Here is a 16684-nt window from a genome sequence, read left to right as displayed (position 1 = left end):
TAAAGTTAATGACTTTTATTGTCATTCATATATTTTATACCAAAAGGAATGTGGCAAACAGGTCAGGATTGCAGGTGGTGGCTTCTCCACGTCGCGCTATTTACATCTGGGAGCCGGGCTCTGGGGGCGTCAGGCGCAGCAGCTGCACTTGTCCGATGCCCCTTTGCAGATGCAGCCCTGGGCACACTTGGCGCAGCCCGGCGGGCAGCAGGAGCAGCAGCCTGGGGAAGGAGAGGAAGCGGCAGAGATGAGCGCTGGGGAGGAGCGAACTCCAGGAGCACAGGGCTCGTGCAGCTGCCCCAGTGCTCTGGAGGATGGTGCAGAAGACTAGGGACGGGGTGGGGCAGCAGGGGTGGAAGAGATGAGCCGATCCACTTACTCTTCTTGCAGGAGGTGCATTTGCACGCCTTGCACGTGCAGGAGTTGGCGCAGGTGCAGGAGTCACCTGCGAAGAGAAAGCAGAGGTGAGAGTGGTCCCGAGTTCCTGGGTTCCCCAACCGAGTCGTGGGAAACTTGAGCAAGCCACTAACTCAGGTCTCCTCATTGGTACAAGGAGGTTTCGAGTAATCTAAAGTAGAAAGAGAATACCGAAACGCTAGGGGAAGAGGCAATTAGTACTCAGTGATTAGAGAAAGAGGCGTCAGATCGCTGCGTCCGGTGCGCCGGCCCAGACCCCTTACCCGCGGCGGCGCAGGAGCAGTTGGGATCCATCGCGAGCCGAAGCGGTGGGCAGCCGCAGAGGAGTTCGCTAGGACCTGCAGGAGGCGTGGTGGAGAAGAGCGCGCCGTTCGCTGCTTTTATAGCGGCAAAGAGCCGGGCGAGTGCAAAAGCCCCTCCTGGGCCGGGCGCCGCCTGCACACGCCCCGCACTGAGTCACTCGCGGCCCCCGCGCCGTGCGCACCGGGCAGTGCACAAGGGCCGCCCCTCGTGCGCCCCCCAGGCCGTCTTGTACCCAGGCGGGGTGCAGAGGAGGACACAGCACAGCGGGGCCGGGCGCCAAACACCGATGCCCCCTGCCCTGGCCAGGTGCCCAGCTCCCCTGCTGGGTGACCTGTACCTGAACCCGAGTGTTTCCCAGCCGGTGAAAGGGGTTCTTAGGGATCTAGTTTGCACGAAAAATCTTTAGAAAGTGTGGCCAGGTTATAACAAATCCTTTGTACCTATCAAAGCTTAATTGGGTGGCATGATATTTAACAATGGGCATTTATTTATGGTGTCTGCATTGTATATTGACATAGCCATTGTACCTATTAATGACATAGCCACTGGATGTAACCAATATATGCTGTAGTAAGCATGTTATGTACCAGATCTCATTTAATCCTGTAACAAACAGATAAGGACTATCCATTATTTTTAATTATTTTTTATTTTATTTCTTATATATATATATTTAAAAAGATTTATTTGCTTATTTATTTATTTGAAAGTCAGAGTTACACAGAGGGAGGAGAGGCAGAGAGCAAGAGAGGTCTTTCATCCACTGTTTCACTCCCCAAATGGCCGCAATAGCCGTAGCTGTGCTGATCCGAAGCCAGGAGCCAGGAGCCTCTTCCAGGTCTCCCATGCAGGTGCAAGGGCCCAAGAACTTGGGCCATCCTCCACTGCTTTCCCAGGCCACAGCAGAGAGCTGGATCAGAAGTGGAGCAGCCAGGTCTTGAACTGGCGCCCATATGGGATGCCAGTGCCCCAGGCCAGGGCGTTAACCCGCTGTGCTATAGTGCCAGCCCCTATTTTTAATTATTTAATTTCATAAAGGATGTCTTCTTTAAAGAAATTGTTTATTCTAAAGGCAAAATGAGAGAAAGAGGGAGACACACACACACACACAATCTGCTACCCACTGGTTCGCTCCCTAAATAGCCACTACAGCAGGGCCAGGCTAGGATGAAGCCAGGCGCCTGGAACTCCATCAGGGTCTCCTACTTGGGTGGCAGGAGTGCCATCATCTGCTGCTTTCCCAGGCGCGTGAGCAGAGAGCTGGATCAGAAGTGGAGCAGCCGGGACTTAAACTGGCACTCCGATGAGGGATGCTGGCATCAAGTGGTAGCCTAACCCTCTATGCCTTAATGCCAGCCCCCATTATTCATATTTTAAAGGAGACGGAATAGAGTCCAGAGAGGTTAGGTAACTTATCCAAGGCCACAGAGCTAGTAAGAGGTTGAAATCAGAGGCCCCGGTAGATGGGAAAGCCCTCTAAAGGTAGCCATCACCAGCCAGGGAGAAGAAAGATCAGGAAGACCTAAGGTGACATTCCTGGGGGCTACCCCTCTGCTGAATGGGGAAAAAACACAGGACGGATGGAAGGTCACCTCAGGGAGGAAGAGACCCAGTGTGGAGTCTGGGAGCCATGGCCTTGGGCCTGAGAGTGAGGTGTTTGCCAGGCAGGGGGAGGAGGGAGGAGCCGGCTGGGAAATTGGCACTGTTCTGGAACATTTGGAAGAGAAAACCCCTCCGGAGGTTTCTTCCCCAGTGGATGGTGAGGGGAAGAGTCCAGGTGGTGTCCAGAGTTCGAGGGGTGGGGGGCACATCCCGCTTCCTGGCTTGTGTGTGCAATACACTGAGCTCACCCTTGGAATGCCCAGTGTGTCATCCGAGGAGTCAGGGCAGGCTTACCGGAATCTTCCCGGTGGTGGGGGTCAGTGAAGTGGTGGGCGGGGGCAGCACTTCCTGCAAGACCCGGTGGAAAGGCTTTCCTAGTCAGTGCCAGGGTCACTTCCTCCGGGGAGCCTGTCCTGACTCGGGAGGATGCCCGTGGAACATCTAGTACACATTCCGTCCTGATCCTTCCCAGAACTCCCCATGGCTGTGACACGCATGAACTTGTGTGGTTCTTGGGCCCCTCCTTACTTACTGCGGGGAGCGGTTGTCACCTACCCTGTTACACACAAACTGAGCCTCCAGCCCTCAGCACAGGGCCAAGTTTGCAGTCGGCACTAACTAAATATTTGTGCAATGAATTCATGAGTCTGAGCTCCCACCCTGCTCCCCTCTTCCCCAGCCCTCAACCTTGTGTTCGGGCCGATTACAAAATGAAAGTAAAAAACTGTTTCACCACCCTGGAATTTCTGTGCTCACTCAAGTTAGAGATGCCAAGTGGGGCGGGGAGGTGAACTGTCAGGAGGGCTCAGTTCTAGTGGTCACTGCAGCGTGCACTCGCCCAGTGTCCCCCGGGGCGTTTGGCTGAGTCCCCAGGCCTCTCCCAGCCTGTTTATCCATCCGTCAAATGGAATTCAAGGGTCACGTTCAAGCGTTCTCTGAGTTTAGAGCCGAGATCTCCTGTGTCTGGCAGTGCGGTGGACCGGGAGCCGGAGGGGAAGCGTGAAGATTTTTGTGTGGTGGCTTTTGTGTAAGTGTGCAGCACGCCAGAGACCAAACCCCTGGCTGCTTTTTAAAAAATATTTTCATTTTCTAAAAAGATTTTTTTTTAAATTTACTTATTTGGAAGGCAGAGTCAGAGAGAGAAACAGAGAGACAGAGGGAGACGGATATGGTTCATCCATTGGTTCACTCTTGAAATAGCTCCAATGGCTAGGGCTGGACAAGACCAGAGCCAGGAGGCAGGAGCTCCATCTGGGTCTCCCATGTGGATAGCAAGGGCTGAACTTGGGCCAGCTACCGCTGCCTTCCCAGGTGCATTAGCAGGGAGTTGGATCTAAGGCAGAGCAGCCAGGACTCAAACCAGGGCTCCTATATGGGAATCTGCCATTGCAAGCGGCGGCTTAACTTGCAGAACCACAACTCGGGCCCTGGATTTACCAACACTTGTCTAGGATGCCAGCATCACAGGCTTAGCCCACTTCGCCACAAGGCCAGCCCTCCCATTTTTTTTTTTTTTCTAAAGAAAAACCTTTTTTGTAATTAGAGCTGGTCACAAGTGAAAAGACCCCCTGGGGAGATGGTTTCCTGTGAGCCACAGCTCTAGAGACCTCCTGCTGGCATTGGGGGATAGGAAGCTGGTAGGTGCCACCTTCCCCAGGAAACGTGATCCGCGGTCCCCTGTGCCATCTGTCCAATCTCAGTTTTTTTTTTTTTTTAAAGATTTATTTATTTATTTGAAGGCAGAGTTACAGAGAGGCAGAGCCAGAAACAGAGAGAGAGAGAGAGGTCTTCCATCCGCTGGTTCACTCTCCAGATGGCTGCCACGGCCAGAGCTGCGCCTATCTGAAGCCAGGAGCCAGGAGCTCCTCCCACATGGGTTCTTTCCCAGGCCATAGCAGAGAGCTGGATCAGAAGTGGAGCAGCCAGGACTCAAACCGGTGCTCATATGGGATGCTGGCACTGCAGGCAGCAGCTTTACCCACTACGCCACAGAGCTAGCTACTAATCTCAGTTCCTTCTTCTACCAACCCTGCCTTCATTATGGGCATAGAGTTATCTATTGCTGCCTGACCAGTTACCTAACAGCTTAGCAGTTGAAGACAACACATGTACATTATCTCATTGTTTGTGTGGGTCGGGAGTCAGACAAGGCTTAGCTGGGCCCTTTTGCTCACTTTGTCCCCCAGGCTGTAAACAAGCGGAGAGCTCAAGGGTGGACAGGCGCCTGACTGATCTGCCTCCAGGCTCCCTTGCGTGGCCATCGGAAGGAGTTTGCTCCTTCTAGGCAATTGTTTTGAGGCTTCAGTTCCTCATAAGCTGTTGGCTGCAGGCCTCCCTCTGCTGCTTGCCATGGGCCTCCCCGTAGACCATCTCAAGGCAGAGGCCAGAGGGAGCCAACAAAAGGGCAAAGGTCAGGCATGTGCCACAGGGGGTACGTCACCATATGGGGTAAGTGTGTCCCCCCATCATCTCATCTCAGAGTGCCTGGTTGGAGTTTCCACTGCTCCCCTTTTGATCTGCTTTCCTGCTAATGGGCACAGACGATGGTTCAAGTACTTGGATCCATGTCATCCACGGGGAGACCCCGATGAAGTTGCAGGATCCTGTTTTTGGTTGGGCCCAGCCCTGTGGTTTTGGGGCTCTAGGGAGTGAACCAGTGGGTGGAAGATATCTCTCTGCCTTTCAAATAAAAAAGTGGAAATACATGAATTTTAAAAATACTTGTAAAAGAATGCAAACAAAACAGAAACTATAGTCTTTTATTCATTCGTTCTTAATGATAACAGTTTATTTGAGAGGTATCCAAGAAATGAGATCTCTATTGCATGGTCCCCAAATGGGAAAAATGGTAACAGCTCAGGCCAGAATGCTTTCCTTTCTTCTGCCCTGCCACAGAGGGACTGGAACAGAACGGGGAATTTTCATTTTATAACATAAGAAAGATTCTACTATTGCTAACCTACAGTTAACACGGATGAAAATTTTGATTCTAGAAGATTGTTTGTATATAGACGAAATCCTCTTGCTAAGTCTTCATTCTTCCAGTTCTCTTACATTGTCCCACAAGGCAGACTTCCTCCCATTTTCATTCCATTTTTGCGGTGCTATTAGGAATTTAAGGGCTTGGTGCCCCAGATGTAGAACTGTTGGACATGAGATGATTGTTCACCAATAACCCAACACCAGTTCTACTTAGAGGAATCGTGTCGACTTCTTCTAGCCTGAATATGTGAATTCTTTCAAGTCGGGAAGGATCAGAAAAGGAAGCTGAAGAACTGTAACAGGCTCAGTACTATTGGGGCACAGAGGAAGCAGCAGGGTGTCATTTGTTTTGCTGAATCTGATCAGCTTGCTGTAATAGAACCTGAAATGATGGCTGATGGGGAAAAGAAGCTGCATAGGACTTGCTGTAAGATGTAGAGACTTATTTTCTTTATGAAAGTATTGTTATAAGAAAACATATTTCTAAAAGGGCTTCCTATGTCAAGTATTAATGCAATCAGAGCTGACATAAACTGTTCTAATTTCTCATGGTTTTGAAAGATGTATATAATGAGTTCTGGATCTAGGAGCAATAAAACTGATGAAACAAAAGCAAAAGAAAATTCTTTTTCCAAATTGTTTGAAAAGAAACTTTTCTTTTTAAAAACTTTCATTTATTTTTATTCACTTGCAAGGCATACAGAGAGACAGAGACACAGAGATCTTCCATTGACCAGTTCATTGCCCCAAATGCCCACAACAGCCAGGGCTGGGCCAAGCAAAAGCTGGAACCCATACCTCCATTTGCATTTCCTACTTGAGTGCCAGGGACCCAACTATATGACCCATCTCCTGCTGCCTCACGGGGTGAGCACTAGCAGATATTTGGAACTGGGAGTGGAGCCAGGATTCGAACCCAGGCACTCTGATAAGGAACACAAGTGTCTTAACCATAGCACCAAATACCTGCCCCCATCTTCAATTTTTAATTTTTTAATTTTTAGTTAATTTTTGACAGATTCAGTAGGGTTCGTAGGTAACAATTCTAAGAATATGATGACATTCCCTCCCACCCTCTGTCCACCTTCCCTCCCTCCCTTCCTCCTTCCTTCCTTCTCTCCTTTTGTTTCCTTCTTTCTTTCTCTTCTGTCTTTCATTTTTGAGATAACATTTTAAATTTCCGTTACTGTCAAAGACATTTTTCCAGTTGAGAAGTCACGGCTGTGGTGCCGTGACCACGGGTGACACCTGTCACTGGTGGAAGTCACTGGGCCCAGCCCACACTCCAGGGAAGAGGTTGCGCCAGGGCATCCCTGGGGCTGGGGACGACCGGCCTTCTGCAGAGCCCTGGCATGGGGGTGAAGCCCAAGCACGTTGTCTGTCTTCTGGCATGTGCTGCTCAATCGTGTCTGGAATATTCTTTCTGCTCCTCTCTGCCCTTCACCTACTGGGACTCAGTTTTGAGGCCATTTCTTCAGAAAGGCCTTCCTGAACCTCGAGACCTGCTGAGTCCTTTTGTCACCAGCAAATGCACTATGGCCCCTGCTCTATAGCACATATTCCATCACGGTTACGGCCGCGCTGCAAGCCGCCAGCACCAACCTCAGCCCCCAGCTCGGGCCAGGTGCACGCAACCCTTCTGGCAGCCCTAAAGACGGGACTGTTACTGTCCACACTCCACAGAGGGAGACACTGACACTCCTTGTAAAGGGCCAGACGGGGCCGTGGAACTCAGAGCCCACGTGCTTAGCCCCTCGGCCCCACGGCCTTTCCCAGCTGCTGCTGCTGTTGGGGATTTGTTGAGTCCGTGTCTCCCTGCGAGGCCACGCCTGCATCCATTGCACCTGCTGTCCTGGCCCTGGTACATGGCTTGGGGCGGATGCTTGATAACGCAGATGAATGGGGAAAACCGAATCCTGCGCACAGCTGGGGCGGAGCCTCCCTGAAGGGTGAGGCCTGCCTTTTGGGGAGTCAGCTTGGACAGCCTGGATTCAGGGAGACACTAAACCCCCGCAGCCACACCTATCTGGCCTCAACTTCCCTTCTCGGTCTTACCTGTCCCCAAGTCCTGACCTCTGCCCTAGAATCAGACTGACATCTCACACCTTTCTCCAAAAACACATTCCAAGTGTTTGCTCCCTCTTACACTCTCCCAAACCCAATTCAGATGCCTCCTCCTCCAAGGAGCCTTCCCTGAGCTTCCAATCTGATGGGGTCTTTCCCTTCTGAAAGCCACCCGACTCTGATCTGTACCTCCCCACCCTCCCTGAGCCTTGGTCTCCCCTTCTGTTGAGCGAGGAGCTCCTGGGTACCACGGTCTGTAAGCTTCCTTCTGTGCAGCAGCATCCACTGGGAGGTTCTTGCCGTGGGCTCATCCTCCCTGCTGGTCTGTGAGCTCCTTGGAGAGCAGACGCCACTTCTTTCCCTGCGCCCCCTGGGACCAGTCCTTGGCACTGTACCTGTGTGGGAGACCTGGAAGAAGCTCCTGGTTCCTGGCTTTGGCCTGGCATGGCCTAGGCTGTTGCAGCCCAGCTCCAGTTGCGACCAATTGGGAAGTGAGTCAGTGGAGGGAAGACCTCTCTCTCTTCCTCTGCCTCTCCGTACCTTGATCTAACAGGCAGATCTCCAGGACAGACTGCTGAGTGAAGAAAAGGTACGTCGTAGAGTTCACTCACAGAAAAGTAAAAGCCAATAAAACAGGAATGGTAAAACCTGGCACGTCTTCCCTGCTTTGTCCCTGTCTCTCTGTCGGGTGACACCCTCTTCTACATAGTTAGCTCTACACTCTACGTACTGGCCACGGCGTGGATCCTGTTCACTCAATGACAAGTTGCAGAGGTCTTTCCATTGCAGGCCCACAACCTTACCACACGCTTTGAAAAGTGCTCGTTAGGATTTTGAGACGACTTCCCCGCCGAGGATATCCAACTTGTCTCAAGTCTCGTGCTCACACAGAGCGCTACACTGACCCTCTTGGGTTGAAGGTATGCGTATGCTAAACTCGGGTAACTGCTGTTAAAGTGCCCTCCAAGGTGCTGTACCGATTTACCCTCTAGCAGGGCATGTTCCCCTACCCTTCACTCTTTTTTGACAGGCAGAGTGGACAGTGAGAGAGAGACAGAGAGAAAGGTCTTCCTTTGCCGTTGGTTCACCCTCCAATGGCAGCCACGGCCAGCGCATCACGCTGATCCGAAGCCAGGAGCCAGGTGCTTCTCCTGGTCTCCCATGCGGGTGCAGGGCCCAAGCACTTGGGCCATCCTCACTGCACTCCCGGGCCATAGCAGAGAGCTGGCCTGGAAGAGGAGCAACCGGGACAGAATCCGGCACCCCGACCGGGACTAGAACCCCGTGTGCTGGCGCCACTAGGCGGAGGATTAGCCTGTTGAGCCACGGCGCAGGCACCCTTCACTCTTAATTTAAAAACAACCATGATCTTGGGGCCAGCGCTGTGGCTTAATGGGTTAAGCAACCGCCTGTGACACCATTATCCCATATATAGGCACTGGTTCAAGTCCCAGCTGCTCCACTTCTGATCAAGCTCCCTGCCAATGGCCTGGAAAAGCAGCAGAGTCCAGTGCTTGGGCCCCTGCACCCACGTGGGAGACCATGAAGAAGCTCCTGGCTCCTGGCTTTGGCCTGGCACGGCCTAGGCCTAGGCATGGCCTGGCAGCCATTTGGGGAGTGAACCAGTGGATGAAAGATCTCTCTTTCTCTGCTTCTCCCTCTCTTTATGTAACTCTGCCTTTCAAATAAATAAATAGATAAATAAATCAATCTTTGAAAACAACACTCTTTTAGGCTTTTGCTGAATGGATGAGGAAAATGTTTTAATTTTGCATTTCCTTGCTAGAAATGAGATTGACAATTATTTTGCTTGTTCTCTGGTCTTTCAAGTTTATTTTTCCATGAATTCCTTATTTATATCTTTTGTATAATTTTTGAGTTGTCCATTTCTTATTGATTTACAGGAATTCATTTTGGGAATTTACTGAGTTTCCTTTTATCTGAAAGGCAGAGAGAGAGAGAGGAATCTTCTATCTGCTGTTTCATTCCCCAAATGGCCACAACAGCCAGGGCTGGGCCAGGCCAAAGCCAGGAGCCAGAAACTCTGTCCAGGTCTCCCCTGTGGGTGGCAGGGACCCAAGAACGTGGGACATCACCTGCTACCTCCCAGGTGCGCATCAGCAGGAAGCTGGATCCGAAGCAGAGCTGGGACAGAAACCTAGCATTGCAGTAAGAGATGTGGGTATTCCAAGTGGTCATGCCACACGCCTGCCCCGGGGATCGGGGCTGGGACCCAAGCCTACAGGTGGCTAGGAGATGTCCCAAGCAGCAGCTTACCACTGTGCCAGACTCCTGCCTTGGAATTCTTCGTATATTACAGACACTGACCCTATGTCATCTGTGTTGGGGTGGGTGAGTCCCCATAACAGAAATCATACAAGGGTCTTTGGACAACAGAAATTAATTTTCTTGCAGTTCTGGAGGCTGGAAGTCCATGATAAGGTGCTAAAAGTTCAGTTTCTGGAGAGAGCTCCGCACCTGGCTTGTAGGCCAGGCTGCGTTCTTGTGAACATTGTGGTCCCCTCTTGAGTGCACATGGAGAGAGGGTGAGCGCTCTGGTGTTTCTTACAAGGAAACAAACCCCATCTTATCAGAACCCCACTCTTACGATCTCATTTAACCTTAATTAAGTCATCGTAGGTCTCATCTCTGAATCACATTCGAGGTTAAGGCTTCGGCGGAACACAATTCAGTCCATAGCAACTATTTTATTTTTTTTTTTTTTGACAGGCAGAGTGGACGGTGAGAGAGAGAGAGACAGAGAAAGGTCTTCCTTTGCCGTTGGTTCACCCTCCAATGGCTGCTGCGGCCGGCGCACTGCGCTGATCCGAAGACAGGAGCCAGGTGCTTCTCCTGGTCTCCCATGGGGTGCAGGGCCCAAGGACCTGGGCCATCCTCCACTGCACTCCCGGGCCATAGCAGAGAGCTGGCCTGGAAGAGGGGCAACCGGGACAGAATCCGGCGCCCCGACTAGGACTAGAACCCGGTGTGCCGGCCCGCTAGGTGGAGGATTAGCCTGTTGAGCCATGGCGCCGGCCAAGCAACTATTTTTAATTGGTATTTAGCTTTATTTTCTAAATTGTAGTAAAAGTCACATAACACAAAATTTGACATCTTTTAAAAAATTTTAACATAAAAATTATACATATTTATGAGATACCCTGTGATGTTTTGATGGATGTATACACTGTGATGCCCAGTCAGGGAGAACATATTCATCTCCTGAAACATTGAACATTTGGTTATGGGGAAAACATTCAAGAGCCATCTTCTGAGTTTTCTTTTTTTTTTTTTGGAGAGAGAAATACACAGTACATTTATAGCTATGGTCACCCTACTGTATAATAGAAACCCAGAACTTCCTTCTCCTAACTATAACTTAGTACCTGATAGTCAATAATTTTTTTTTTTTTTGACAGGCAGAGTGGACAGTGAGTGAGAGAGAGACAGAGAGAAAGGTCTTCCTTTTGCTGTTGGTTCACCCTCCAATGGCCGCCGCAGTAGGCGCGCTGCGACCGGCGCACCGCGCTGCTCCGATGGCAGGAGCCAGGTGCTTCTCCTGGTCTCCCATGCGGGTGCAGGGCCCAAACACTTGGGCCATCCTCCACTGCACTCCCTGGCCACAGCAGAGAGCTGGCCTGGAAGAGGGGCAACCGGGACAGGATCGGTGTCCCGACCGGCACTAGAACCCGGTGTGCCGGCGCCGCAAGGCGGAGGATTAGCCTGTTGAGCCGCGGCGCCGGCCAATAGTCAATAAATTTACCACCTTAACCATTTTAAATGTACACATCAGCAATGTTAACACACTCAGATTGTTGTGTGATCAGTCTCCAGAACTCTTTTCCCCTTGCAAAATGGAAACTCTTTTGCCATTACACAACTCCCTGCTTCCCCTCTGCCCCAGCCCTGGTAACCCCCAATCTAATCATTATCTATCTCTATAAATATGACTACTCTAGGTACCTCGTATAAACAATCATATGGTGTTGGTCTTTTTTGACTGGTTTCTTTTACTTAGTAGAGTGTTCTCAAGTTTCACCCATGTTGCGTATGTCACCACGTCATTGCTTTTAAAGGTAGACTAATACTCTGTCATAAATATAGCCCACCTTTTGTTTATCCACTCATCTGTCAATGGACACTTGGGTTGCTTCCACCTTTTGCCTATTGTGAATGCTGCTGTAAACCTGAATATTCAAAAACCTCTTGGAGACCATGTTTTCAATTCTCTTGGGTATCCCCTAGAAGTAGAATTGCTGGATGATATTATCATTTGGGGAACCAACATACCGTTGTCCACAGCAGCTGTACCATTTTACATTCCTACCAGAAATACACGAGAGCTCCAATTTTTCCATATCCTTGCCAACACTCCCTACTTTCTGTCCTTTTGGTACCAGCCATTCTAATGGTTGTGAAGTTTTCTTTGGATGTTTTTTAAACGCAAGGAGAATCTGAAATGAGAAAACTCACATGGTTAAGTTTAAGGGCCTAGACTTGAGTCAGACAGCTAGTGACCTGAGTACATTCTAGCTGTGTGACCTCACACCAATTACCCTAAACCCTGCAGCCCTGTCTGTAGAACGCCTGTCATAGTCACACCGATCTCCCGGACTTGTAGGTCTCAAGTACAATCTGTACTTAAAAGGACGGAATACAAGGTACTCTCAGATATGCCAATCTTTGATTTCCACCCCAAAGTACTACCCATTTTCCTGTTTTCCATCTTCCAAGTTCCTTTCTAGCTTGGATTTTGCTTCTCAGCTTAAGTCCATTGAAGTTTACTTGTTGGGTCTGGCACTGTGGTGTAGCTGGTGAAGCCTCCATCTGAAGCACTGGTATCCCATATGGGTGCCAGTTCGATTCTTGGCTGCTCCACTTCTAATCCAGCTCCCTGTAATGTGCCTGGGACAGCAGTGGAAGATGGCCCAAGTGTTTGGGCCCCGGCACCCGTGTGGGAGACCCAGAAGAAGCTCCTGGTTTCTGGTTTTGGCCTGGCCCAGCTCCAGCTGTTGCAGCCATCTGGGGAGTGAACTAGGGGATGGAAGATCTCTCTGTCTGCCTCCCTCTCTCACTCCATAACTCTGACATTCAAATAATAAATAAATCTTTAAAAAATTATTTTACATCATTTGCGAAGGGGTGGCCAACTGTTGTAACACTCTTTTCTGACAAGTGTATCTTTCCCCGTTGATTCGATCATCTCTTCCAGCTCCACAGGGGCCTGGGTTTTGGCGTCTCCTCTGTGCCCACCGGAGCTATTCCTGCGCCTACACCACTTCCTAGAGTTTTGGAATAAGCAGTGCTAGCAGATTGGAGCAGGCCCCTTTTGTTGTCCATTTCAAAGGTGGTTTGGCTTTCCTAACACTCCCTCTTCTAAATTCAGACTGTAAGCTTAAAAAAAAAAAAATCGTGGTGAGCTTTTGAATGTCTTGAAAAGCTGACTTGGATGGAAGCTGACGTGTTTACAGCCCTGCGTCCTCTTCCTGGGACAATTCTCCCAGGATTCTATTTCTCCCTTCTCAGCTGTCCCAGGTAGGTCCGAGAGCTCCCTTTCATCAAGAATTGGCCACAGCCACCGCGGATAAAGACTCTGATTACCCTACTTCCTCTTGAAGAAAGGGCTAGAGAGAAAGGGCCAAATGAGAAGATATGAAAAGAGGCTATTCAGGGAGGTGGCCTTGGAAACGCAGCTGGCGGTTTGCCAAGACAAGCCCTGGGCCCCTCCACTCTCCTCCCATGCTTCCCCAAAACGGGCAGCTTTGTAGGGACAATTAGAAAATTCCAGACATCACAAGCCCTTGGGGTTAGGGTCCGGTATTCAGTCCCCCTAACCCCACTGTCCAGATGAATAAAGTTAGGCTAGGAGACTGGGGAGCCCAACCTACACTGGGCCGGCCTCCCTTCTCCCCCCCCCCCCCCCCCCCGAGATCTGAGCTTGATGTAGCAGGAGGATCAAGTGCTGTCTGCCAGTGGGGAGAATGTACTCTGTCCCCCGGCTCCACTGGAGCCCCAAGCAAGCCAGTGGCCAAGACTCGGGGTTTCTAGCAGACTCCCCACCCCTCCACATCCTTCCCCTCCTTAACAAGAGACCAGGGTTGGTGTCTGTTACAGCAGACACAGTGTGTGACACCCACATCCCATATCAGAGAGCCTGGGTTTGAGTCCCTGGGCTGCTCCCCATTCCAGCTTCCTGCTACTGCAGCTCCTGGGAGGCAGCAGGTGCTTCAAGTAGTTGGGCCCCTGCCACCCAAGTGGGAGATGGATTGAGTTCCAGGCTCCTGCTATCGTGAGACATTTGGAGGGTGAACCAACCAATGGGAGCTTACTCGCTCGCTCTCTGTTTCTCTTTCCGCATTTCAGTATTAAAAATAAACAAAAAAGAAGAGACCAGTCCTTGGCTCATGTGGTTTACGGGATTTATTGTCACTTGCCAGGGGCCAGCAGGGCCGGGGGACACAGAGCCATGCCTCGCCACAGGCCGAGGGGGCATGGGCACTATTTACACACACCCCTCGCCAGGGGCACGTCCTCACTGGCAGCAGCTGCACTTCTCCGCCTCAGCCCCCTCTCCACCTTTGCACACACAGTCCTTGGCGCATTTCTCACACTCCGCAGGGCAGCAGGAGCAGCAGCCTGCAGATAAAATGGGAGGTGCCCAGTCTGATACTCCCCCCATCTATCCCCATCAAAGAGGAGGGGAAGGAGGGAGGGGGTTCCACGGCTAGGAGGGCATCATCCTGGTTCTTCCAGGGGTAGCGGCTGCCCCCTTGTGTGCTCGCTCACCCAGGTTTGACTCAGCATCTGTGGTGTGACAGCTGCATGTTGGGTTAGCAGGGGGTGAGGGGTAGCCGGGACTAGCCCATAGCCCCTTTGGTGAGTGTTGGGGATGGTGAACTTGGGCTCAGCTGGGAGAGTGCTAGGTCTTCAGGAGAAAGCAACTTGGAGGGGGGCCCAGGACACTCAAGGGGAAGTGCCTAGCCTTACAAAAGGAAAAACACAGTGCTCCTTTCACTTCCCGCCCTGCGCACGTCACACTGCTGCCGGATGGGGGGGTTTAGTGAGGCCAAACTGAGGGGACCCCCAGGGCTAAAGAGGAGAGAGGACCAGAAGTCCCGAACTGACTCCCAGCCTCACTGATGGCTCCCTGGAGGTTTTAAGGGGATGGGGTTGGGCCCGGTAGCAGTTCTCAATCCCAGCTGTTGGCAATTTCCACAGACATCTCTCTCCATGCCTACTAAAGCCATCTCTGGGCCTGGGGCTCAGGCATCTGTATTTTAAGCTCTGCCCAGGGAGGGTTGTGTCCCAGCGGGATCCCCAAGCAATGGGATTGGGGATCTAGGGGTCCCCGAGTTTTCTGGGTGGCCAGACGCGGCCGCGAGAGCAGCCGGGGCTGGGGGCGGCAGGGTCCCCACACTCACTTTTCTTGCAGGAGGTGCATTTGCATCCCTGGCACTTGCAGGAGTCTTCGCAGGTGCAGGAACCACCTAGTGCAGGAGACAGCACCGGAAGGGTTAATGCTGCAAGACTCAGAGGAGGGGGCGGCGGCGGAGGGGGCAGCGACGCGGGCGAGCGCATCCTTGGTGAGGACAGAAATCCGGAGACAAGGGGCCCCTCCCCCAAGCGTCCTTGAGCGAAGGCGTAGGGCTTGGGGTTCCTGGCGAGGAGAGGGGCGCGGTCGGGGCTCACCGGTAGGGCAGGGGCAGGTCTCAGGGTCCATGTCGAGGCCCACAGCCGCTGCAGGCGCTGAGTTGGCTTCTCCAAGCAACTGGACGCACTGCGTGGCGGCGGCAGCAGGTGGAGAGGCTTTTATAGCCCCAGGCGGGGGCGCGCATGCCAAGCCCGCGGGGCGCCCGCCCTGCGCACTGCGGCAGAGGTGTCCCCTCCCGCCGCCGTGTGCGCGCGCCACCAGCCCCCGCCCCGCCAAGGGGACCCCCGGGGACGCGCGCTGGCACCGGCTCTGCGCGAGGAGGGAGGCTGGGAGTTGTGCGTCCTTCCCAGCCCTTCCCTGTCTCTCTCTGCTGCATCGTTCTTGGGGCGCGGGCGTGAGATGCGGCCAAACGGGGTGCTGAGCTGCGGGCTGAAAGAGAGCTCAACTTTGAGCCTGGAGCTGCCTGGGTTCCCGAGCGGGATCCAGGTCTAGAAGTGGAAACTGGAGCGACTGGGACCTGGCGGGGGGCGGAAGGGGGCTTCTTCCCCATTGCCCTGCCCGGCCCATCACACATCCAGGAAGGGGCATATCAAAATCAGGAGGGAGATGAGATTTTTCTCCTTATAAAAGAGATCCTAGATAAAATGAGATTGGAAAGTGCTCACAGAGGGATGGGGATGTGAAACCGAAGGAAGTCTAGATTGCTTCTGAGAGTGCCCTGAGCAGCGGATATCTTCCACCTGAGCCCAGGCCGGCTCCAGCCCCCAGGCAGGAAGTCCCACAATCAGGTCCCAGGGAGGATGCCGGGATATGGGCTGCTGTGTGCCTCCTTCTTTGCTTGTCCAGGGCTCCCGCCAGGGTGGACTCACCCCTTGCCCGTCCCCTGCCCCCGCCATGGAAGTTCCTCCATAAGTTGTCCTAAAGCGCTCTGAACACCTCACTCACCCCAACTTCTCCTGCATTGTAAGAGACAACCCCTGGGGAACCTTATCTCCCTGTCTTTGGAGATGGTCCTGGGGCTGCTCCCTACCCCCCAGCTCATCTGGTGAGCCTCCAGAGTTTGGTTTTGTTGAGAGAAGGTACTGGGGCCTCCCGGAGAGGCAGCACGCACAGCTGAGTCTCCGTTCTAAACCTGAGCCAGCAAAGGGCGGCCTCAGAGGAGGCCTTCATGGAGGGGTGGGCATTTGGTGCCCCGTGGGAGGCCGGCATTCCATGCTGGAGTGCCTGCCTGGCTTTGCGTCCTGGCTGTGCTCTGGCCTTCTGCAAGCGCAGACCTTGGAAGGCAGCAGGTGATGCCCTGGGTCCCTGCCATCCGTATGGGAGACGCTGATTGAATTCTGGTCTCCTGGTTTTGGGGCTGTGGCAGGCATTTGGGGAGTGACCCAGGAGGTGGACAGGCTCTTTCTCATTCTTTTTCAAAAACAAATGAAGGTAAATACTAAAAACTCATGAAGAATATGCTTATCTTTGAACTCCATGTAACTTTTTGAAGTAGCAGTCACAGGCCAGAGTTGTGGGCAGTGAAAGAATTCACCAGAACATACGGAGAACAGGTCTAGATTTACTAAACACACGGCAAGGGAGCAGCAGGGAAGCAAACCAGGTGGGGGCTACAGGTGCTGCAACACCGGCTATAATCTGAGAGGTTAGCACCAGTCCCTTCTT

General features: G+C 52.3%; 1 protein-coding gene across 1 annotated transcript; it reads right to left on the bottom strand.

The window, feature by feature from the left end:
* LOC133748905 (metallothionein-2A) lies at window positions 1-788 on the bottom strand. The gene is made up of 3 exons (XM_062178001.1): window positions 681-788; window positions 380-445; window positions 1-221 (listed from the first exon to the last, which is right to left on the bottom strand). The coding sequence occupies exons 1-3, from the start codon at window positions 709-711 to the stop codon at window positions 130-132; spliced, it is 189 nt and encodes a 62-aa protein (XP_062033985.1). The 5' UTR covers window positions 712-788; the 3' UTR covers window positions 1-129.
* Window positions 789-16684: the final 15896 nt, after the last annotated feature.

The sequence above is a fragment of the Lepus europaeus genome, chromosome 19, assembly GCF_033115175.1.
Source record: "Lepus europaeus isolate LE1 chromosome 19, mLepTim1.pri, whole genome shotgun sequence".
NCBI classification, from domain to species: domain Eukaryota; kingdom Metazoa; phylum Chordata; class Mammalia; order Lagomorpha; family Leporidae; genus Lepus; species Lepus europaeus.
The sequence above is the reverse complement of the archived record's forward strand: the minus strand, read 5'-3'. Positions and strand labels throughout refer to the sequence as shown.